The 24658-nt window shown below is 46.5% G+C and overlaps 1 protein-coding gene across 2 annotated transcripts in view; it reads left to right on the top strand.

The window, feature by feature from the left end:
* The first annotated feature begins 321 nt into the window (after positions 1–321).
* The window catches only part of USP24 (ubiquitin specific peptidase 24), a 75507-nt gene continuing 51170 nt past the window's right edge, over positions 322–24658 (top strand). The window contains exons 1-2 of one of the 2 annotated variants that reach the window (XM_069738090.1): positions 322–699; positions 21955–22120. In XM_069738090.1, coding sequence (XP_069594191.1) covers positions 454–699; positions 21955–22120 — 412 coding nt within the window. In that variant the 5' untranslated portion in view covers positions 322–453. The remainder of the gene's footprint in view (positions 700–21954; positions 22121–24658) is intronic. The other variant, XM_069738091.1, reaches the window with a different exon arrangement.

Genomic DNA, 24658 nt, shown 5'->3' with positions numbered 1-24658 from the left:
GAAACTCCAGTGGAAAAAAAAAGTAAAGAAAACACAAAACAAAAAATCCCGAATTCATGATTTTTTTTTTGTTTTATCAAACTCTACAGATACTAAACCCCAAAACGTCCTGATATTGTAAGCCTCAAAAAGTGATCCCGCCATCCACAATATGGTTGCCGAGCTTCTTCCACTCACAAGATGGCTTCCGCCACCATCCGGATTAGGGTCACATGATTACATCACGTGCTAGCCCCGCCTGTCAGAGCATTCTTCCAACCACAATATGGTTGGCCATCACGTGAGAAGTCAGTTGACACGGCTCGCTCCGCCCTCATTTCCAGCCGAGTGTGGGCGTGTCCCGGGGCGGACAGTGAGAGCTGCCAGTCAACATGGCGGCGCACAGAAGCTCTCCCGTGAGGCGCAGAGCGTGATTCCCGGTGTGTGCAGCGGGCTGTCCCCGGAGGCTGCAGCATGGAGACGGAGGAGGAGCAGCACATGACTACGCTGCTGTGCATGGGATTCTCGGACCCTGGCGCCATCCGCAAGGCCCTGCGCCTGGCAAAGAACGACATTAACGAGGCGGTGGCTCTGCTGACAAACGAGCGGCCCGGCCTGGACTACGGCTACGAGCCCATGGACAGCGGCTCCCGGAGCGACAGCAGCAGGAGCACAGGCTTCGACCCGCCCCCCGCCTACCATGAGGTGGTGGAGCCAGAGGTGAGAGGAGCTGTCAGACCTCCGCCATGTGTGACAGGAGCAGGGAGGGGCCGTGTGTGACAGGAGGCGGGAACGAGGGGCCCTGTGAGACAGGAGGAGGGAGGGGATGTGTGTGACAGGAGGAGGGAGCGAGGGGTCGTGTGTGACAGGAGGAGGGAGGGGATGTGTGTGACAGGAGGAGGGAGCGAGGGGCCCTGTGAGACAGGAGGAGGGAGGGGATGTGTGTGACAGGAGGAGGGAGCGAGGGGCCCTGTGTGACAGGAGCAGGGAGGGGACGTGTGTGACAGGAGCAGGGAGGGGACGTGTGTGACAGGAGGAGGGAGGGGCCGTGTGTGACAGGAGGAGGGAGCGAGGGGCCCTGTGTGACAGGAGGAGGGAGGGGACGTGTGTGACAGGAGGAGGGAGGGGCCGTGTGTGACAGGAGGAGGGAGGGGCCGTGTGTGACAGGAGGAGGGAGCGAGGGGCCCTGTGTGACAGGAGGAGGGAGGGGATGTGTGTGACAGGAGCAGGGAGGGGATGTGTGTGACAGGAGGAGGGAGCGAGGGGCCCTGTGTGACAGGAGGAGGGAGGGGATGTGTGTGACAGGAGCAGGGAGGGGACGTGTGTGACAGGAGGAGGGAGGGGCCGTGTGTGACAGGAGGAGGGAGCGAGGGGCCCTGTGTGACAGGAGGAGGGAGGGGATGTGTGTGACAGGAGCAGGGAGGGGACGTGTGTGACAGGAGGAGGGAGCGAGGGGCCCTGTGAGACAGGAGGAGGGAGCGAGGGGCCCTGTGAGACAGGAGCAGGGAGGGGCCGTGTGTGACAGGAGGAGGGAGGGGCCGTGTGTGACAGGAGGAGGGAGCGAGGGGCCCTGTGTGACAGGAGGAGGGAGGGGATGTGTGTGACAGGAGCAGGGAGGGGCCGTGTGTGACAGAAGGAGGGAGCGAGGGGCCCTGTGTGACAGGAGGAGGGAGGGGATGTGTGTGACAGGAGCAGGGAGGGGACGTGTGTGACAGGAGGAGGGAGGGGCCGTGTGTGACAGGAGGAGGGAGCGAGGGGCCCTGTGTGACAGGAGGAGGGAGGGGATGTGTGTGACAGGAGCAGGGAGGGGACGTGTGTGACAGGAGGAGGGAGCGAGGGGCCCTGTGAGACAGGAGGAGGGAGCGAGGGGCCCTGTGAGACAGGAGCAGGGAGGGGCCGTGTGTGACAGGAGGAGGGAGGGGCCGTGTGTGACAGGAGGAGGGAGCGAGGGGCCCTGTGTGACAGGAGGAGGGAGGGGATGTGTGTGACAGGAGCAGGGAGGGGCCGTGTGTGACAGGAGGAGGGAGCGAGGGGCCCTGTGTGACAGGAGGAGGGAGGGGATGTGTGTGACAGGAGGAGGGAACGAGGGGCCCTGTGAGACAGGAGGAGGGAGGGGATGTGTGTGACAGGAGGAGGGAGCGAGGGGCCCTGTGTGACAGGAGGAGGGAGGGGCCGTGTGTGACAGGAGGAGGGAGGGGATGTGTGTGACAGGAGGCGGGAACGAGGGGCCTTGGGTGACAGGAGGAGGGAGCGAGGGGTCGTGTGTGACAGGAGGAGGGAGCAAGGGGCCCTATTGTACAGGAGGAGGGAGCGAGGGGTCGTGTGTGACAGGAGGAGGGAGCGAGGGGCCCTGTGAGACAGGAGGAGGGAGGGGATGTGTGTGACAGGAGGAGGGAGCGAGGGGCCCTGTGTGACAGGAGGAGGGAGGGGATGTGTGTGACAGGAGGAGGGAGCGAGGGGCCCTGTGAGACAGGAGGAGGGAGGGGATGTGTGTGACAGGAGGAGGGAGCGAGGGGCCCTGTGAGACAGGAGGAGGGAGGGGATGTGTGTGACAGGAGGAGGGAGCGAGGGGCCCTGTGTGACAGGAGGAGGGAGGGGCCGTGTGTGACAGGAGGAGGGAGGGGATGTGTGTGACAGGAGGCGGGAACGAGGGGCCTTGGGTGACAGGAGGAGGGAGCGAGGGGTCGTGTGTGACAGGAGGAGGGAGCGAGGGGAAGGTGTGTGACAGGAGGAGGGGAGGTGTGTGACAGGAGGAGGGAGCGAGGGGAAGGTGTGTGACAGGAGGAGGGAGCGAGGGGAGGTGTGTGACAGGAGGAGGGAGCGAGGGGAGGTGTGTGACAGGAGGAGGGAGCGAGGGGAGGTGTGTGACAGGAGGAGGGAGCGAGGGGAGGTGTGTGTCGTTTCTGGGGGGCTTCTCAGTGTCTGGACTCCTGGGGTCTTGTGTTATTGCTGCTATTCATCTCGCGTTCTTCCCATTTTGAGGAGTGATGAGATCCCAGAGCCGTCAGCTTTCAGGTCTTTCTGGATTTATGGATATTTTGGGAGTCTCGGTTATGGGGCAGCCTCCTCATCGGATGCACTGCCCTTTGTTGTGATGCCTGTATGTATAGAGGTACTCCTCCTGTCAGTGGCACATACACACGATTGTCCAGGCTGCAGAAACATGTCCTCTGGTGAAATTATATATGACTGTCACTTCATGTAACAGCTGTGGAGCTGACGTATAGTGCGAGTAGTCCGCACATGGGTGACGCTTAGTATAAGCCGATGTTCACATTCATGATCACTTCTGGGGCTTCCGCCCAAATCCATGGAAAAAAATGCAATTCAGACAGCGATTAAAACGAGTGTCTGGTTCCGTCCTGAGAGCCGCAGCTACTGTGTGTGTCCTATTTGATGGCGCAGGATGCGAGCAGAAGACCTGCAGATCGTGTGCGGGGTCATAATTTCATCTGAAGCATTCACCTTTGATGCAGAAGTGAGCAGCTCTGGATTTTACAAAATAACTTCATTTGAGCAAATGCAGTCCAAAATATGAAATCTTGGTCTTGCTCTACCCTGTTTTGTTTTTGTTTTTTTAATGATGTTTTTCTTTCTATACTTTTTTGTAGTCTTTACCTGATGTGAACAAAACCTTAAAGTGGTTGTCCACCACTAGTACAACCCCTTCTTAAACTAAATGTTCAGCCCCAATAAAATAATAAAGTCTATACTCGTCTCCTGTGCCCACGCTGTTCCCGCGGTGTTGGTGCTCGCGGTTCCATAGCTGTGATGCAGTATAATGACACGAGATGCCGAGCACCCAATCAGCGCTGGTGTCACTGTCTCCGCCTTCGGACAAATTGAACATGAAGAAGTCACGAATGAGCTGCATCCCTGGCTTCCTCTTCATGTTCAGTTCTTACGAAGGCAGAAACAGTGACACCAGCGCTGATTGGGTGCCAACGTTACGTGTCAACACCGCATCACAGCCCCGGGGAGAGCAAATGGCGATACCGCGGGAACGGTGCCGGCACGGGATGCGAGTGTAGGCTTTATTATTTTATTGGGGCTGAACATTTAGTATAAAGGGAACCTGTCACCCCCAAAATCGAAGGTGAGCTAAGCCCACCGGCATCAGGGGCTTATCTACAGCATTCTGTAATGCTGTAGATAAGCCCCCGATGTATCCTGAAAGATGGGAAAAAGAGGTTAGATTATACTCACGCGGGCGGTCCGATCCGATGGGCGTCGCGGTCCGGGGCCTCCCATCTTCTTAAGATGACGTCCTCTTCTTGTCTTCATGCTGCGGCTCCGGCGCAGGTGTACTTTGTCTGCCCTGTTGAGGGCAGAGCAAAGTACTGCAGTGTGCAGACGCCGGGCCTCTCTGACCTTACGGGGTGCCTGCGCACTGCAGTGCTTTGCTCTGCCCTCAACAGGGCAGACAAAGTACGCTTGCGCCTGAGCCGCAGCGTGAAGACAAGAAGAGGATGTCATGTTAAGAAGATGGGAGGCCCCGGACCGCGACGCCCATCGGACCGGAGTGCAGCGGGACCGCCCCTGGGTGAGTATAATATAACCTGTTTTTCTCATCTTTCAGGTTACATCGGGGGCTTATCTACAGCATTACAGAATGCTGTAGATAAGCCCCTGATGCCGGTGGGCTTAGCTCGCCTTCAATTTTGGGGGTGACAGGTTCCCTTTAAGAAGGGGTTGTCCTAGTAGTGGACAACCCCTTTAAGGAAAAACAAACTTGTAACACTATCCTCTTTATATTGTACTCAGAGCTGCACTCACTATTCTGCTGGTGTAGTCACTCTGTACATACATTACTGATCCTGAGTTACATCCTGTATTATACTCCAGAGCTGCACTCACTATTCTGCTGGTGCAGTCACTGTGTACATACATTACATTACTGATCCTGAGTTACCCCCTGTATTATACTCCAGAGCTGCACTCACTATTCTGCTGGTGCAGTCACTGTGTACATACATTACATTACTGATGCTGAGTTACATCCTGTATTATACTCCAGAGCTGCGCTCACTATTCTGCTGGTGCAGTCGCTGTGTGCATACATTATTATTGATCCTGATTTACCTCCTGTATTATACTCCAGAGCTGCACTCGTTATCGTCTTCAGTGCTAGCCACTATTACCACTCTGATTAGTGGCTCCAGTTCACCTGCACGGTCTGTTGGTGTCTATAGTAGTCTGACTTTCACCTCCTATCTAATTGGGAGCTCAGGCTGCTGTTCTGTTCTTCTCCATGCTTTACACCAGGGGTGTCAAACTGCATTCCTCGAGGGCTGCAAACAGGTCATGTTTTCAGGATTTCCTTGTACTGCACAGGTGATAATTTAATCACCAACTCATTATTTGTGTAGGTGATTAAATTATCACCTGTGCAGTACAAGGAAATCCTGAAAACATGACCTGTTTGCAGCCCTCGAGGAATGCAGTTTGACACCCCTGCTTTACACTGCAGCGCTACCACAGTTTGGTCACTGGGTTATAAGCAAAAGCTCAGCAGGCAGTCAGTACATGGAGAGAGGATTTCCATCGCTTAATTGTTAGAGGAGGATTGTGAAGAAAGGGCCTCAGTAAGGGAGGGAGTCTATGGGTATGTGCACACGATGCAGATTTAGTGCAGAACTGCAGCAGATTTTTCTGCAGCAGAAACGCTGCAGAACTGCACTGTCATTTACAGTACAATGTAAATCAATGTGAAAAAAAAAAAGCTGTGCAGAAAAATCCGCGCAGAAACGCTGCAGATTTCAAAGAAGTGCATGTCACTTCTTTTGTGCAGTTCTGCAGCGTTTCTGCACCCCTCCATAATAGAAATCCATTGGTAAAATCTGCACAAAAAAACGCACCTGCGGATTCTGCCAGGAGATGCAGATTTTATGCAGAAAATTCTGCACCAAATCTGCATCGTGTGCACACAGCCTAAGAAGCAGTTTTATGCTTTTTCTTTTGAAAGAGACATAAAATTTAAAATGTCTCCAATTCTGCAGAAGTGAATGTCACTTGTATCATCTGGAGGTTCAGGTCCCACCTCTGGCCTCTCCTGCACTTGCCAGATACTTCCTTCAATACGAGAGTCCGCTGCCATATTTCCCCTCAATCAGGACACCACATTACTCATAAACCACAAAGCCCCCTTATGTGATCCCGGCTATGCAGGGGAAGGAAATGGCCGAGTAGGTGGGCGTATGGTTTCGTTGAGCGAAAAAAATTATTCCCAGGCTGACAGAAGTCTTGTCTAGCGTGCCTAGTCTACAACATGCTGGGAGTTGTAGTATTACTAAATCTGCAGTTATCTTTTTCCATGCCATAGAGCTGCATGGTTAGTTAAATCATCCCAGTGAAAATAGCAGCGGAGATGATCCCATTTCTAATATCCGCGCAGCGTGAAGACAGGAGAATATCACATCGAGATCATTGACATAAATCCCTTTAAACTAAGAGCAGATCAGAGCCGCCTGTAAGCTGATTGGACTGTGCGGATACTTGGCGCCGTTAGTAAGAGTTATCAGCAGCTAGAATCACTGCTACTGGGCAATATAGACCACCACAGACACCTAAACCATCGACTTATAACAGTGCTGGGGCTTTATAAGAGGAGAGAGACCGATATCGGACACCTAAGGCTACAAAAGTCTCGAGGTTATAAGATGCTGATATCCGTTACATAAGGATACAAATGTCTCAGGTTATAATGGTGCAGGAACGTTATAAGAACAGAGACCGATACTGCTATATGTTAATGTAAATGTCTCTGGCATAAAGTAGTGGTCATGCGGCAGAGAGATTTCCAGACTTCTCATCAGGTGACCTACCAAAGAACACTAGAGTCATCCTGGTATTGGCTGACAACAGGGAACAATAGATTGCCTTCATCTGCATAGCAATTGTAAAAGAGCTGCATTTCAGTGTCCCTTTAAATCTGTATTTTGTTTCTAGCCTGGTGAGTGGTCACATTACTTCTCTCTGTGGAAGGTGCTGACTTTGCGGGGCTGACGTGATGGGCACTATAAATAGAAGAATGTCCGCTGGTTACATGTATATGCGAGGTACATCACACGGGCATCATCACAAGTGTTATCCTAAAGCTGCATTATTGTGTAGTTTGCCTATTCTATCATTGTCCTGTGTGTCAGTCTTTACTGTAGGCTTGGCATTGTAGTCATGATGAACAGATATGTAGGTTGCTTTCAGAATGCACAAGATTGTACACAGAAGTGAATATAAATTATAAGCTGGATACATTGTATCTTGTAAAGGTTTGATAATTGTCTACAGCACATGTACAGGCCTGTTTGAAATTCGCCAATGACCATCTGGGTTTTCCAGAGGAGGTGGGAGAAGGTCATGTGGTCAGATTAGACCAGAATAGAACTTTTTGGCCTCCGCTCCACTCACTGTGTTTGGAGGAAGAAGAAGATGAGTACAACCCCAAGAACACCATCCCAACCGTGAAGCATGGTGGGGGAAACTGAATACTTTGAGGATGCTTTTCTGTAAAGGGGACAGGACAACGGCACTGTATTGAAGGGAGGGTGGATGGGGTTATGTATCACGAGATTTTGGCTAACGACCTCCTTTCCTCAGTAAGAGCATTGATGATGGGATGTAGCTGGGTCTTCCAGCATGACAATGACTCGAAGCACACAGCCAGGGCATCTAAGGAGCGGCTCCCTAAGAAACTTTTCAAGGTCTTGCAGTTGCCTACCCAGTCTCCAGATCTAAACCCAATAGAAAATTTTTGGAGGGAGCTGAAATTCAATGTTGCCCAGTGACAGCCCCAAAACCTGAAAGATCTGAAGATCTGTATGGAGGAGGGGGCCAAAATCCCTGCTGCAGTGTGTGCAAACCTGGTCAAGAACTACAGGAAACGACTGACCTCTGTAATTGCAAACAAAGGTTTCTGTACCAAATATTAAGTTCTGTTTTTCTATTGTAAAGGTACCGTCACACTAGACGATATCGCTAGCGATCCGTGACGTTGCAGCGTCCTCGCTAGCGATATCGTCCAGTGTGACAGGCAGCAGCGATCAGGCCCCTGCTGTGCTGTCGCTGGTCGGGGAAGAAAGTCCAGAACTTTATTTGGTCGCTGGACTCCCCGCAGACATCGCTGAATCGGCGTGTGTGACACCGATTCAGCGATGTCTTCACTGGTAACCAGGGTAAACATCGGGTAACTAAGCGCAGGGCCGCGCTTAGTAACCCGATGTTTACCCTGGTTACCATCCTAAAAGTAAAAAAAAACAAACACTACATACTTACCTACCGCTGTCTGTCCTCCAGCGCTGTGCTCTGCACTCCTCCTGTACTGGCTGTGAGCGTCGGTCAGCCGGAAAGCAGAGCGGTGACGTCACCGCTCTGCTTTCCGGCCGCTGTGCTCACAGCCAGTACAGGAGGAGTGCAGAGGACAGACGGCTGTAGGTAAGTATGTAGTGTTTGTTTTTTTTTTACTTTTAGGATGGTAACCAGGGTAAACATCGGGTTACTAAGCGCGGCCCTGCGCTTAGTTACCCGATGTTTACCCTGGTTACCAGCATCGTTGGTCGCTGGAGAGCGGTCTGTGTGACAGCTCTCCAGCGACCAAACAGCGACGCTGCAGCGATCCGGATCGTTGTCGGTATCGCTGCAGCGTCGCTTAGTGTGACGGTACCTTGAGGGTATGTGCACACGTCCGGATTTTTAGCGGTTCTTGTGCGGAATTTCGCTATAAAAACGCTATAATTCCGCATCAAAAACACTAAAAATATGCATCCTATCATTTAGAATGCATTCCGGATTTTTTGTTCAGATGGATGCGTTTTTTTCCGCAAAAAAACGCATTCCGCAAAAAAAATGGACATGCTCATTCTTTTTGTGGATTTTTTGCGGATTTCTAAGCCAAAATGACTTTCAGGAAAAAAAATAAAAAATCCGCAGAAAATCCGCGCAAAAAAACGCGAAAAATCCGCGCGGAAAAAAACGCGATTTTCTGCCAGAATTCTCCGGATTTTGTCAGGAAAAAAACCTGACGTGTGCACATAGCCTGACACTTAGATATTTAATACAATAAAATGCAAATTAATTATTTACAAATTATACAATGTGATTTTCTGGATTTTTTTTTAAGATTCTGTATCTCACAGTTGAAGTGTACCTACGATAAAAATTACAGACATCTTCATTCTTTGTAGGTGGGAAGTCTTGCACAATCGGTAATTTATAGAATACTTATTTTCTCCACTGTATATAGCGATGATCAGTGCTTAGAGGCAGAATATGTGAGGCCACAGAGGCTGTACTCCCCATAGACCGGAATGGAGAGCTGTTCCCTTAGTCATAGGATGCCATATTGGATCTCTTTGAGAAGCGATACCTGGCAGCTCTCCCGTCCCTTCTCATACATAGCATCAGAAAATTATGGGGGAAATCCCGCTTTATGTGATGGCACATCACTGTTCCTATGAGAGGTAGGGGTCTTTCCTGTGGGAATGGTGTTCGGATACTGAATTGGTACGAGACCGTTCATCTTCCTACCCTCCCAAATGCTGCCGGCCTGATTTTTGTCGGCTCTTCTGACTGTTATGTTTCACCCTATCCGTACTTGTATTCCCCATACAATAACAATTCCAGGGCTGCTTTCCTCAGAACCGTGTATTGTGTCGTTCCTCTGTTATTTCCTCCTAGAAACTTCAGAATAAATTGACAACTGGGTGTCAAAAGTGGCGTGACTGAAATTGTCAGCACTGATTGGACAGTACCCGGCTGTGTCTGGACACACCATCAACTGGTAGCGCCAACCCAGTTGTCAAATTTTTAACTACATTTCTAGTGTGAATAATAGAGGAACGGCACAACACATAAGAGAGAAGATGCTGCCAACAAATATATCATGGGTGATGCAGTTATTTACTGAAACATATGACAGGAGCCAACACATCCACACTTTCACTGATCGATTTGTTGTTCCTTGTCTGATTAATCACTGTTTTAAGTCATATGCAAATGAGCTTTAAATGCTCCAAGCACCGCCTTAGCCCCTCCTTCCTCTGCTTGACTGACAGCTCACAGTCCATTATATTCTGTGGAGGAGTAGAGGGAGACACAGAAAGCTACTTTCACAGGTTTTTTTTTTTTTTTTAACGGTTTTTAAGAATTTGTCAACTATTCTTGGAGAGTTTGTTTATTGAATCCTTTTTATTCATTATTGCCTCGTTTGGAGCATTTTCCATTAGGTGATGCTTCAAAGAAGTAACATGCCTTTTTTTTCCCTTCCGCCAGGGTACTTTTTTCAAACTTGGAAGCAGAGACAAAACACTCAAAAAGCCAAACACTCAAAAAGCCTGAAAATATTTACCAGCAAAGTGTTTTCACAATAGAAATGAATAGGAAGAGTCTGACAAGTGTTAAAAACACGTTTTCAGGCATCTTTTAGAGCTGACCTGCTCCAAAAAACTCCTTGTGCACGAACCCACACAAGGGTTCACCTCACTCCAGAGCTGGATTCACATCTACATTGAGTAGTACTGCTGTATAATAGCCACGTCTTAACAGCAGCAAATCATGCAGCCGCAGAGACTCGAACATATTATCCGATCTGATAATATCCGATCACGTTTGCTCATCTCTAATGCTCATCTATGTGTACTAATAGCAGAAATCCCTCCTGTCTCCAGGAACATCATAGCAGCTGTTCTCTACCAAATAGCTCAGAAAGAAATTAAAATTACAGATGGCGCCTGCAGAGGGGAAACTTGGTGATAAATGCAGGATGCAAGTGATAATGGCCAGATTTAGTGTTCCTCGTCTTGTGAGGTGTTATTTAATGTACAGTTACACTTATTCGGCCCCTTCATTCTCAGATTCAGTGGGAGATGTCCGCTGTGAGATTAAGCTTCTGTCCCCCTGTAATAGGGCTGTGATGTTTGTGCTCGTGGCTCTTATCTCTCTGGCACATTCAGAATTTTTCTCAGCGATCGGTTTCACATTTGTGACTTCAGGGACATTCTCTGCACATCTGCTGCTTGTACTGGAAAAATCACCTCCCATAGGAGCCTAGTCGTCTCCTCTGGTGGGGCTGCACGCTCCATAAATACAACATAACAAAGCCAAATCCCTGCATGATCTACAGGTTTGCTGCTTACTTAGACTTCATAGTTCAGATCCTCTTTATTTCTCCTCCTGTCAAATAGACATTTTGTTTACAAACCTACAAACATAAGGCCTCTCACAGCTTTGCTACATTTGTATCTAGTTTGCACAGTTGTGCTACAATTGTATCTAATTTATACAATCTTTTAGAATACACGCACTGACACATTGTAGCACACTGTATGTGCACACCATGCAGATTTAGTGCAGAACTGCAGCAGATTTTTCTGCAGCAGAAACGCTGCAGATCTGCACTGTGATTTACAGTACAATTTAATTCAATGTGAAAAAAAGCTGTGCACATGGTGCAGAAACGCTGCAGATTTCAAAGAAGTGCATGTCACTTCTTTTGTGCAGTTCTGCATCGTTTCTGCACACCTCCATTATAGAAATCCACAGTGGTAAAATCTGCACAAAAACTGCACAAAAAACGCATAAAAAATGCATCTGCGGATTCTGCCAGGAGATGCAGATTTAGTGCAGAAAATTCTGCACCACATTTCCTACGTGTGCACATAGCTTTAGGGTATGTGCACACAAGATTTGCCTGCAGAATTTTCTGCATGGAATCTGCATCTCTTGGCAGAATCTGCAGGTCAAAATCTGCACTTTTTTTGCGGATTTACTGTGGATTCTTTGCGGATTGTCATCCGTTTTTACACCTGCGGATTTCGAGAATGTAATGGGTGAAAGAACGCTGCAGATCCGCAAAAAAGAATTGACTTGGTCCTTAAAATAATCCGGAGCGGATTCCGAGCAGATTTTTCCGCAGCATTTGAACAGCATTTTTTTTCCCCCATTGATTTACATTGTACTGTAAATTACTTGCGGATCTGCAGCTATTCTGCGCGGAAAATCCGCTGCGGATCCGCAGCAAATCCGCAACGTGTGCACATACCCTAAGAGAGATTTGCGTTGCTGCTGTGTTTAGCTCGCAGAGGATTGTTTAGATGGGGCTGCATTTGTAACAAACCCACAGCTGTGGATAGACTGGGTCAGCAGTGATGTGAATTTGCGGTCAGCCTATTATTGCACCATGTGCAGAGCCATCAGACAGATTATCTTCCGTGGATTTTGTATTTTTGGCACTATCGTGTAGCACAAGTAAAATTCTCTAATGAAACTTGTCTGTGGATGACTTTTTTTTTTCCCTGTGTGACATTCTCTGATGCAAGGACTTGTCAATATCTAATTCTCTTGCTGTGCAGCCATCTCACCTCCAGTCTCACTGCATATTGTATGCCAGTCAATTGTATGCCAGCCAGGGATTGTATGCCCCGTCAATGCCAGTGCATGAGCATGAAGGCTGTGGATGAACATATAAGTCGACTCCCGATTCATCATTTTTTTTTTTTTTTGCATCTTTTTTTTTCTTCAGTAAAAATGTATTTTTTATTAATTACTTAATTACTCCTCATTGATTATTTAATCTGCACCTTTTTAATTTTACTTTTCTTGCTTTCATTATTTTTTGTTTCCTTATGTTAGTGTGGATGTGGTTTACTTTGTACGGATGTTTTAGACTACCGTAATTCATCAATTGCAATTTTTTTTTTCTTTTTTCCCCAAAATATTGCAAAATGTTTGCACAATTGTACACTAGTCACTGGCCGGAACAGAGAATCTGTCTAATCTTATTTTTGCACAGCTGAAGATCAATCAACCTTTTTCTAAAAAAAAAAAAAAAAAAAAAAAAAAAATGCAAGAAAAGGTAAAAGTTTGATCAAACCTCATCATCCCACGCTCGCCTTTTTGGGGCAAAAATTGTCAAGAATTACTACAAAATAAAAACATAAAGTCCATTAAAAGCGTAAATGATGAATCAGGGCTTTCTCCTTTCCCACATTTTAGTCTCCCGGATAAGTTGTGCATTAGGCTCTTGCAGGTTACTTGCATGAAGTGAAGACTGTCTTATATATGTAGACTGCAGACAAGTGCAGGAATCTCTCCAGGTCTCTATGGACGGCCGATAATGGCCATTAGCTTCTGCTGGTCCTGTACTGTAACCGCTGGACATGCTGCTTAATAATTAACCTGGCATTTGACGAATCAAGTAATGAGATACAACAGAGCTGCTGTTTAACTCATTACTTGCCAAATTAGCAATTTTTCATTTTTTTTTTTTTTAAATGACAGATTTTTAATGATTTGGGGTCCTAAAGAATCAGAAACATAATTTGCCAAATTTTTACAAGTACGGATTTTTCAGAAAATGGCGTCCCAATATTCAATTAAAAATTACAATGACATGATTTCCTGTTTTGGAAACATTCATTTTACAAACACAACACAAAAAATTGGACCTAATTATAAAAATTATAAAATCTTAATTGCTAGAAGCAATAAATTAGGCGTCCCAAAAAAAAGGACATTGGTATGTAAAGGGTTAAACCTCCAGAACTTGCTGCTGCTGGCCTTACCTACATTGATTATAATGTAGGTTGTTTTAGGAACAAAACAAGGGAAACGTGTTTTTAGGGTATTAATAAAATAATTATCTCCTTCCTTTTGTAAATTCTGATTTATTTAGGGAAGCTCCATGTAGGACTTTCCTTTGGGCAATGGATGAAAGAGTGGCCTCTGATTGCGTCTTTCTCTCTGAAGGTGCCAGCACTTTGGAACCTGATGATGGAACTTTGTAATAACTTCCCCTCCCTGAGATGGCGCTGTACGGGAATTTAACATCTGCTGTCCAATTTCCCTGCAAGATTGTTTTTACATGTGTGGTGCTCTGTCTGCTCATGTTTTCTGTATTTCACAAAAACACAGCAATTAGTATAACATACGGTATCTCAAATTTTGGCTCATCGGACCATAGTACAGATTTCCACTGATCTAATGTCCAGTCCTTGTGTTGCTTGACCTAAACATGTTTCTTCTTTTTTGCAGTTTTTAGTAGTGGCTTCTTTGCATCCATTTGACCATAAAACCTTCCTTCCCACTGTCTTTTTGGGAGTGCTGTTGCTGGCATGTCTGCACCTTGATGCCCGAGCAACATTTATGATGGCTGTTATCTGAGATGCTGTCGATTTTGCATTTTCTGAGGCTGGTAATTGATGAACTTATCCTCTGCAGCATAAGTCATTCTTGGTCTTCCTTTCCTTGGTCCTCAAGAGAACTAGTTTCATCTTAGCGATCGGGGGTTTTCATGACTGCACATGATGAGGATATCTTCAAGTTTCTAGCAACTTACCGTGTTGAGTGACCTTCATGTCTAATCAAGTACTGATGGACTGAAGTTTCACTTTGTTGAGTGGTTCTTGCCATATTGTGGCGTAGAACAGATGTTGGATAGAGCTCAGCACTGTATGAAGCTGTGCACTAACACTGCCTCTGCAAAACACACAGGATGGTCGCCACCACTACAGGTGATTCCACAAGTGAGCTCTTGGTGAGGCATATATTGGAAGCCGTTGCAGGTGACGAGCTGATGAAGCTGCCAAGGGGGTGTAAAGCAGAGTAAAAGGAGGGTACTCTGAGGAATCTAAGGTGTAAAACGTATTTTGGTTTGTTTCACACATGTCTCTTTACTCCTTTTTTCCATACGTCTTGTTTTGTTGTTTTGCCTTCAGTCTGAATCTACAATGTGCACATTCCAATGAGAACAAAGAAAATCAGTGCATGAACAGGAATGTTGAAATGTTTTGTTTTACTGTAAAACAATAGTATTCTGTTTTCTGGGTAATAAGATTCTATAGAAAGTATGTAAATCTGGCTAAATATTCTTCCACAAATCCCCCACTAATTGCCGTGCGGAGCGGCGAGTTCTGCACTTTGTATTAGTCCGGTGCACTTGTGTGGACACATTCAGGGTCTCCAGCTTTCTGCATAAACCAGTAAATGCCAGTAAACATAGAGTGCATTACAGTCACAGCTTCTATGAGCTGCAAGGTCACATCCTGCAGATCATTGCACGAGGCTCGTCTCACAAATGCGGATGGAAAGTCACGTTAGCCTGCGATTACTTCTGTGTGGGAGACGTCGCTAGGAGCTTACATTGCAGATTCTGATGCTTTTGACAGGAAAAATATCACCGCACGCATGCTACTTTTTTCCTCTCTGTCAAATGAAAGGACACGTTGACTGAACCCGCTGGATCCAGTATAAATCCTTGGGCTTGGTCAGGCACTGCTGGTGTTCCCCATCACATACATGATAACAAAGCCTGCAGCTGCTACTGGGCTTTTCCTGTATACATACAGAATTATCTACTTGTGCATTACTTTCTTTGTACAAACCAATATTAGAGCTGTATTCATAGTTCTGCAGACTTCTGAGTTTGTCTCCTAGCAGTCCCTACATGTTCATTTTCAGTAGTAGGGAATGGAAGGCCAAATGCAGCTGCAGGGCTTTAAACTTATAATTTGTGAGATGACTGTACCATGCGTGGTGAAAACATAAGAAAGAGAACATGCAGGTAATAATAGGAGATTGTACCTATTACATCTGATTTGTAAATTCAGCTCTGCAGTATAATAAAGGCTGTACTTTTGAATTCATACAATAAAGTAATGTATATACACACTGACTCCATTAGCAGAATAGTGAGTGCAGCTCTGGAGTATAATACAAGCTGTAACTCAGGATCAGTAATGTAATGTATGTACACAGTGACTGCACCAGCAGAATAGTGAGTGCAGCTCTGGAGTATAATACAAGCTGTAACTCAGGATCAGTAATGTAATGTATGTACACAGTGACTGCACCAGCAGAATAGTGAGTGCAGCTCTGGAGTATAATACAGGATGTAACTCAGGATCAGTAATGTAATGTATGTACACAGTGACTGCACCAGCAGAATAGTGAGTGCAGCTCTGGAGTATAATACAGGATGTAACTCAGGATCAGTAATGTATGTACACAGTGACTGCACCAGCAGAATAGTGCGTGCAGCTCTGGAGTATAATACAGGATATAACTCAGGATCAGTAATGTAATGTATGGACACAGTGACTGCACCAGCAGAATAGTGAGTGCAGCTCTGGGGTATAATACAGGATGTAACTCAGGATCAGTAATGTAATGTTTGTACACAGTGACTGCACCAGCAGAATACTGAGTGCAGCTCTGGAAATGTGAAGTGGATGGTGTTACTTTTGCCACCACTACATCCCCGAATTGGTCGTCTCTCCTGAGATCTGATTCATCTTCATGCCCAGCCGTCTGCACCATGACATAATAATCTACGCTAGAGCAGCGTTGTGTTGCCATCGTACATAGCTGTGCTCTGTGTAATGAAATAATTCCCTAATCTCCACTTCTCAGACTTTGTTAATTAACAGAAGCAACATCATCTCTGAAGCAGAAGCTAATTACGCCTTTGTTAGCACCCCACGTTTTGTCGAAGCGTTGGGGGTGAAACATGAGCCCCCTCTTCTCTCCCTTTGTGCAGAAGTCTGTCACAAGCCCACGGCTTCCACAGTTTTATTTTTTGCTATGTGATCTGAAGAGCGAGGATCCGTTAAAGGGACCAGACTGCCTTAGACAAGTTCTCTGTTGGCATGCAGAGAATATCTCAGTACAGAGCCAGTGTATCGCTCCATACACAGAATACACATCAAAGTATATAGGGTCCACAGGTGAGTGTAAATGGGGTCTAAGAGAAGACGATCAGATTCACATAGTGAAATGGAAGTTTCATCTTGCACTGTAAGTGCCATCAGAAAATGATTGATTATTGATTAAATCAGCTTCTAGGTAAAAATTTGTTTTTAAGTTGTCAATCTTGTTCAGATTGTCATATCCCAATTTATATTACAGATAATATCAGAAATCTTGCACTTTGTACACAAACCCAAATACTAGACTTAAACTCCATATTCTATACATTACTTTTTTGGAGTTTCATTATCATCACAGACAGGATTCTAATGGTTGATAACACCTCTATATACAGTAGATAACACAGGATCCACCATTCACAATAGGTGATGTCACAGCTCACCTCCTCCTCCTGTACAATGACTGATAATACCTCTTTATACAGTAGATAACAGGATCCAACATTTACAATAGGTGATATCACAGCTCACCTCCTCCTGTATAATGACTGATAACACCTCTATATACAGTAAATAACACAGGATCCACCATTCACAATAGGTGATGTCACAGCTCACCTCCTCCTCCTGTATGACTGATAATACCTCTATATACAGTAAATAACACAGGATCCACCATTCACAATAGGTGATGTCACAGCTCACCTCCTCCTCCTGTACAATGACTGATAACACCTCTATATTCAGTAGATAACACAGGATCCACCATTCACAATAGGTGATATCACAGCTCACCACCTCCTCCTGTATGACTGATAATACCTCTATATACAGTAAATAACACAGGATCCACCATTCACAATAGGTGATATCACAGCTCACCTCCTCCTATATAATGACTGATAATACCTCTATATACATTAAATAACACAGGATCCACCATTCACAATAGGTGATATCACAGCTCACCTCCTCCTGTATAATGACTGATAATACCTCTATATACAGTAAATGACACAGGATCCACCATTCACAATAGGTGATATCACAGCTCACCTCCTCCTCCTGTATGACTGATACCTCTTTATACAGTAAATAACACAGGATCCACCATTCACAATAGGCGATATCACAGCTCACCTCCTCCTCACTGGAGATGCCTGTATTTCCATTCTCACATGAGTGATGCATCCTCCTGCCCTTTTGCTTATTGATGGGTCAGCTCCATATTACTGAAAGGTGTTAGGTTTGGAGTCTGTGAGCGATGTCTTGAAGGTGATTTTCCCACAGACTAGGTGCAAGGTGAAACAGTCTTGAAAGCAGCAGATTGCAGGAGTCAAACCTGAAATCCCAGGAGCCAGGAAGCCAATACTGGTATTGTCTCAGCTAGAACTGGTCAGTCTGCACGCTCGTCAGATATGTAAGACCTAATGCCACTATGATTAGCAAAATATTCCAAAAGTCTGGCACTCTGATAATCCAGGATGTTTGATGAGCTGGCCTTATAGTTTTTTTTTTAATTCTTCTATTATTGGCTTTGTGTAAATGAAAAGTGCCAGTAGCTGAGTGTCCCGATGTTCATGTTTCCGTAGCTGGAGTTGTGGATAAAGCATCTTTACCGCAGACTTCCTGTTCTGTATAATAGAAAGTTGTTAGTTTAGAAACACATAGGAGGAAACCATATACTACATAAAGCAGTGGAAAAGTATACTAGTACTGATAATAATTATAATGTACACAGTGACCGCACCAGCAGAATAGTGAGTGCAGCTCTGGATTATAATACAGGATGTAACTCAGGATCAGTAATGTAATGTATGTACACAGTGACTGCACCAGCAGAATAGTGAGTGCAGCTCTGGGGTATAATACAGGATGTAACTCAGGATCAGTAATGTAATGTATGTACACAGTGACTGCACCAGCAGAATAGTGAGTGCAGCTCTGGGGTATAATACAGGATGTAACTCAGGATCAGTAATATAATGTATGTACACAGTGACTGCACCAGCAGAATAGTGAGTGCAGCTCTGGAGTATAATACAGGATGTAACTCAGGATCAGTAATGTAATGTATGTACACAGTGACTGCACCAGCAGAATAGTGAGTGCAGCTCTGGGGTATAATACAGGATGTAACTCAGGATCAGTAATGTATGTACACAGTGACTGCACCAGCAGAATAGTGAGTGCAGCTCTGGAGTATAATACAGGATGTAACTCAGGATCAGTAATGTATGTACACAGTGACTGTACCAGCAGAATAGTGAGTGCAGCTCTGGATTATTATACAGGATGTAACTCAGGATCAGTACAGGATCAATAATGTAATGTATGTACATAGTGACTGCACCAGCAGAATAGTGAGTGCAGCTCTGGAGTATAATACAGGATGTAACTCCGGATCAGTACAGGATCAATAATGTAATGTATGTACATAGTGACTGCACCAGCAGAATAGTGAGTGCGGCTCTGGGGTATAATACAGGTTGTAACTCGGGATCAAAAATGTAATGTATGTACACAGTGACTGCACCAGCAGAATAGTGAGTGCAGCTCTGGAGTATAATACAGGATGTAACTCAGGATCAGTAATGTATGTACACAGTGACTGCACCAGCAGAATAGTGAGTGCTGCTCTGGAGTATAATACAGGATGTAACTCAGGATCAGTAATGTAATGTATGTACACAGTGACTGCACCAGTAGAATAGTGAGTGCCGCTCTGGAGTATAATGCAGGATGTAATGCAGGATCAGTAATGTAATGTATGTACACACTGACTGCACCAGCAGAATCGTGAGTGCAGCTCTGGGGTATAATGCAGGATGTAACGCAGGATCAGTAATGTAATGTATGTACACAGTGACTGCACCAGCAGAATAGTGAGTGCAGCTCTGGAGTATAATGCAGGATGTAACTCAGGATCAGTAATGTATGTACACAGTGACTGCACCAGTAGAATAGTGAGTGCAGCTCTGGAAAACAGGTGGCTTTCTCCTCTTAAATGAGTGAAGTCTGGCCCAGACCCATCTGTGACTGCTCTGTAATGACTGGCTCGGGCTCAGCCTTTCCCTTTGGGTTGTGCTTTTCCTCCCTCTCTGTCTACGTCCGCAGTAATGCCCCCTCCTGGTAATGTCATCTCCCACTAATAGGAAATCTTTATCACAAAGATGAAATGAAACTTCTTGGGAACATTGTGTAATCGTCACCACTTAATAACGGCCACAGCGCGAAGTGCTACCAAACAATCCAAAGCAAACAGGGGATGGGTCACAGCCACACAGCCCAGCAATTACATTGTGTTAAAGGGATTGTCCAGTTTGCACAATACTTATAATGAAGTTTGGGATTAGCCAGTTGATTTCAGCAGACGCTTGTAGCTTATTCTCGGGTTGCTGAATGTGGGTCCTGTTAATGACGCCTCCCATGTTTCCTATGGTGTCCTTCTGGTACATGGTTGCTGGTGGTTTATTAGAGAAGGAAATCAGCCTCTGCCCCCTTTTCTCGCCATTGTGCTACATTCTCGCTAGAAGTAAAAAAAAAAAAAAAACGGACACTCGAACCAAAAATATGACCATCTTAAATTTTCCCCTTCTCTGTATTTAGTAAAAGGGTCGTGTCCTGATTTCAGTCCATATTACAGCAGCAGGACCGAGACCCCTGGTGGTCCAGCAGAAGTGAACTTTTGGCACATTTCTGGCATCTGCACCCACCCTGTGGTGTCCATGTGCTCGGAGATAGAAATTATGGTGCCCTTATACACGGCTGGTATAATTGCGCTGATAATCTTTGTGATTTTGTCACATACAGTTTTGTTTTTCTTTTACCTTGAAGAAATCTTACTTTGTTTTCTACTTTGTCGCCTGTGAGTTCCATCGGGGAGAGTCACCGGACTTCCTGGATGATCACACAGACTATGGGCTTTGTGACAGGCGCCCCGTCTGCGCTGCACGCCTGCGGTTTGCCGAGTTCTCACGCTGCCACTCTGTTCCTCCAGCTGTGGGGATGGCGGGGGTCCGCGCCGCTGAATTCATCAATGGACCCTGTGTAAATAAGACATCGGCTAATCCGCGCGGCAAGTGACCAGAAGAACAGTGCAGAATAGCAGATGTCAGCTCCGCTAATAATAATGGGCGCACTTATATCTGATGCACTCAAGCTTCCGCTCCCCCCCTCTCCCCGTGCAGATAAGAGACCCCTAGAAATAGATATATAACAGACTGAGTCCTCTTCTGCCGTTATGAAGGGGGCTACGTTCTCTTATCTCTCCACTGCAGGTTTGGGGTCTGCAGTCGCTGAGAAGGAGCTTTGTTTAGCACCCAACTTTTTTCTTGTCAAGTTGGTAACATTTCTGCTCAGACACTTCTTAGTTTTACCTGTTGGGACCACCAGCAGTATGATTCGGAGTTGTACCCAGCTTTCCCAGTTCCCTGAATGCCATATCTGCCTACGTTGGAACCCTCTGCTCGGGCGAGCAGTTCCGTGTCCTCTATGAGATGGCGACTGTCAGACTCCTCCGGCGACTAATTATCTCCTAAAGGAAATATCGTGCTGGATTTGTCTTTTCCACGACATCACCTGTTGGGGGAGAGTCAGGAGGCCCCCATACATAATAGACTGCTCCATTCCTGGTTCCGGCGAGTGTCCATTGGCTATTTTAGGTAGTAAGGGGGGCTCTAAAACAGTATATTGGTAGGTTGGGAAAAAGAAAGACCCCAATCTTTATTGCTCCTTATACCCTATCAGATGTTAAATTTGGTCCTCTGCCCGGAGGGTCGCTACAAGCATTGTGCCTCCTATAAGCTGTGACCATCTCTGAATCTCCTTTCCCATCGCTATGCCCATGACAAAACTCCTCTGTGCCGCTGGCCTAGAATAAACCTTGCGCCAACTCTGCGCCCTGCCAAAATCCTGAAAGCCCTCCGCTCATGTGACACTGGACACTGGCTGCACCCTCCGTCTCGTGACATGGACGTTTCTGAGCTTCCTTGTAGACTTTATATTTGACAATCTGTGCTGTGTCTGATTGCTGTCAGTGAATAGAAACGTTCTTGGCAAGGCTGCGTTCACACATCCACCTGTCATTTTCAGACTGCAATGAGCCAAACGTCAGGAGACCTGCGGCTGGTCTGTGGTGTGTGAATGTAGCCTTATAGAGAGGTGATTATCCTACGGGTTCGGGGCTTGTTACAAAGTGTCAGAGCCTTAGAAATACAGTGCCATGAGAAATTGACTCCTGCTCCGTAAATTAGAAGCTAAAGTTGTTGCATATATCAGCATGTGCGGTTTTAGCATTTTTAGTTTTTCCTAATTTTTAATTTAATCTTCATTTTAGAAAAACGACGAGAATGGAAACTGTTCCGGAGACGGCATCGAATTCCCAACCACAAACCTGTATGAACTTGAGAGCCGGGTGCTGACGGACCACTGGTCCATCCCCTACAAGAGAGAAGAGTCCCTGGGAAAGTGCTTGATAGCCTCCACGTACCTGGCAAAACTTGGTACGTTAACCCCTTTTTGATCAGGACCTTAGTAAATATATGAAGTCCTGGTGGAAAATCTGCAGCTTGTTTCAGTTTCTGCATCATAGATGAGATTTTACTAAATTATATCCTCACACAGTGTAAAATAAACACCTGCAAAGTGATTTTTTTTTTTTTTTTATTCGCCATTTTGTCAATTACTGCTTTGCATTTGCACGGCAGCATTAATTGACATTTCTGAAACGAATTCCATAGCAAAATTTTGCATAATGTTGTGCTGTTTTTACACCGCTAAATGTTTAATGCATCAGTCCTGTGTAGCTGTACTCTCTTAAGAGAATGTGCACACGGGGGTCTGCTCCAAGAAGAATCATAAAGATTGCCCAAAATGACACTTGAAAGACTCTTTCAATGCATTGCTATTTAAAAAACACCTTGTGGTTCATATGTTCAGTTTTTTGGGCCTTTTTACCCCCTACTTCAGGATTTGAAAAATGCCTGGTGGGGGGAAAAAAGTCACTTCTTTGAAGCGGCTTTTGATGGAAAATGCTCCAAGGCTGCAAAAATCCCTTAAAGTGGTTATTCAAGACTATTTAATTTTTTTTTCCTTACTATAGGCTTAAGAACTAACAGGTAGTTTGTAGTCGCTAACTACCTGCCTGTTGTGCCGTTCTCTGCCAGCACAGTGCAGTCACAGACTGCTCCACCGGCGATTCAGCGGCTGCCGCTGGCATCACGTCGGCAGAGCACCAGCATTGTTGATGAGGTGTGACTGCCGACGTCATCCTGTTTGACACCTGGCTCCCCACTGCCTAACTGCGGGGAGCCAGCTGTCAATCACCATGATGCCAGTAGTGACGCCCTGTCGATAGCGCAGCCTTGAAGAACAGCGGCTCTGTAAATGCGGAGCAGCTGCATCGTCGGTAGAATCGGTCGGTGACCGCTCTGAGCTGGCGCTGGATAGAACAGGTAGGTATTTGCCTCTAACAGCTACCTGCCTGTCAGTTTTTAGGATTATAGTAAAAAAATAAAAAAAAACAGTCCTGGACAACACCTTTCAATCTAGATTACTAGTTTTTCCTACGCCTCATTTGGGGGACACAGGACCATGGGTGTTAAGCTGCTGCCACTAGGACACTAAGTAATACAGAAAGAATAGCTCCTGCCCTGCAGTATACACCATCCTGCTGGCTCCAAGTGAACCAGTTCTTGCTTAGTGTCTGTAGGAGACACTTGGGTCTGCTTTCAGACCCCACTGTTTTTATTTTTATTCTATTTTTCCCTTAACGGAGTGAATGGGGGCGACTGATCCTTTCTAGGTTCCGATCTCCCCCGAACCATCAACAGGCAAGAACGCGGAGCGTCCCTCCCCGTACCCTTTCCTGCACCGTTGGATGCCAGCCCTGAGCTCACTTTACGGGCGACGGTTCCTTCGCACTCCGATCTCCCCCCTCCATAGCAGGCGACCACATGGAGTAGCCCTCCATTTACCTCTCCTGGAGCCAGGTGCATAGCCGGACATGATGTTTATGGCGTCCATGCAGCCCCCCACTGCATCACCACTGTTATAGCGGATGATGGAAGCCGGCAGAAGCTCTCCACCCCGTCCCTGACTATGGCGACGGTGGATTGAGCACCGGTGAGTACACTACCGTGAGTACACCTGCGGGGCCGAGGCGCTGTGGGGGGTCCTGGTCCTTGGGATAAGGAAGGTCGGCAGATATCTTAAAGCCCGGGTCCGTGGGTCACGTTGGTCCGCACAAATAGCGGTCGCGGCGCTGCAGGCTGCAACCGCAAGCTTAAAATTTAGCCCCCGGTTTTTCTCTCGTGCAGGCCGGAGAGTTGGCTCCGCCCACCGGCAGTTACCGCCGCCCACTCTCTCTGGCGCTTCTTGTTCTGCGAGAAGCGCCTTCTCTTCCTGGTCTCGGCGGCCATCTTTGGACACCCACAGGGCTGATACTGTAGCGCTGCTCCAGCGTTTTGAATCACAGCTTTAGGGATTAGTGATTTCTGTGTAACACATTGCGGACCTCCCTCGGGGACTCAAGACACAGGACCTGGGTAAGCTGCAGAAACATAGCTTAAAGGGAACCTGTCACCTGAATTTGTCGGGACCAGTTTTGGGTCATATAGGCGGAGTTTTCAGGTGTTTGAATCACCCTTTCCTTACCCGCTGGCTGCATGCTGGCCACAATATTGGATTGAAGTTCATTCTCTGTCCTCCGTAGTACACGCCTGCGCAAGGTAATCTTGCCTTGCGCAGGCGTGTGCTACGGAGGACAGAGAATGAACTTCAATCCAATATTTCGGCCAGCATGCAGCCAGCGGGTAAGGAAAGGGTGAATCAAACACCTGAAAACTCCGCCCATATGACCCAAAACTGGTCCCGCCAAATTCAGGTGACGGGTTCCCTTTAACCCTTCCCCTGCTAGTAAGCGCTCTCCTCAAGGCTACACTATGTCTCAATCAAAACCTAACAAAAAGTCTGGGAAAACCCACACTGTATTTTTTGTTGCTTGTACCTCTTGTAAGGGATCTCTTCCCCAGAGTCACAAT

The sequence above is a fragment of the Ranitomeya imitator genome, chromosome 8, assembly GCF_032444005.1.
Source record: "Ranitomeya imitator isolate aRanImi1 chromosome 8, aRanImi1.pri, whole genome shotgun sequence".
Classification (NCBI taxonomy): Eukaryota; Metazoa; Chordata; class Amphibia; order Anura; family Dendrobatidae; genus Ranitomeya; species Ranitomeya imitator.
Note: the sequence above shows the minus strand (reverse complement) of the source record. Positions and strands in the feature narration are given on the sequence as shown.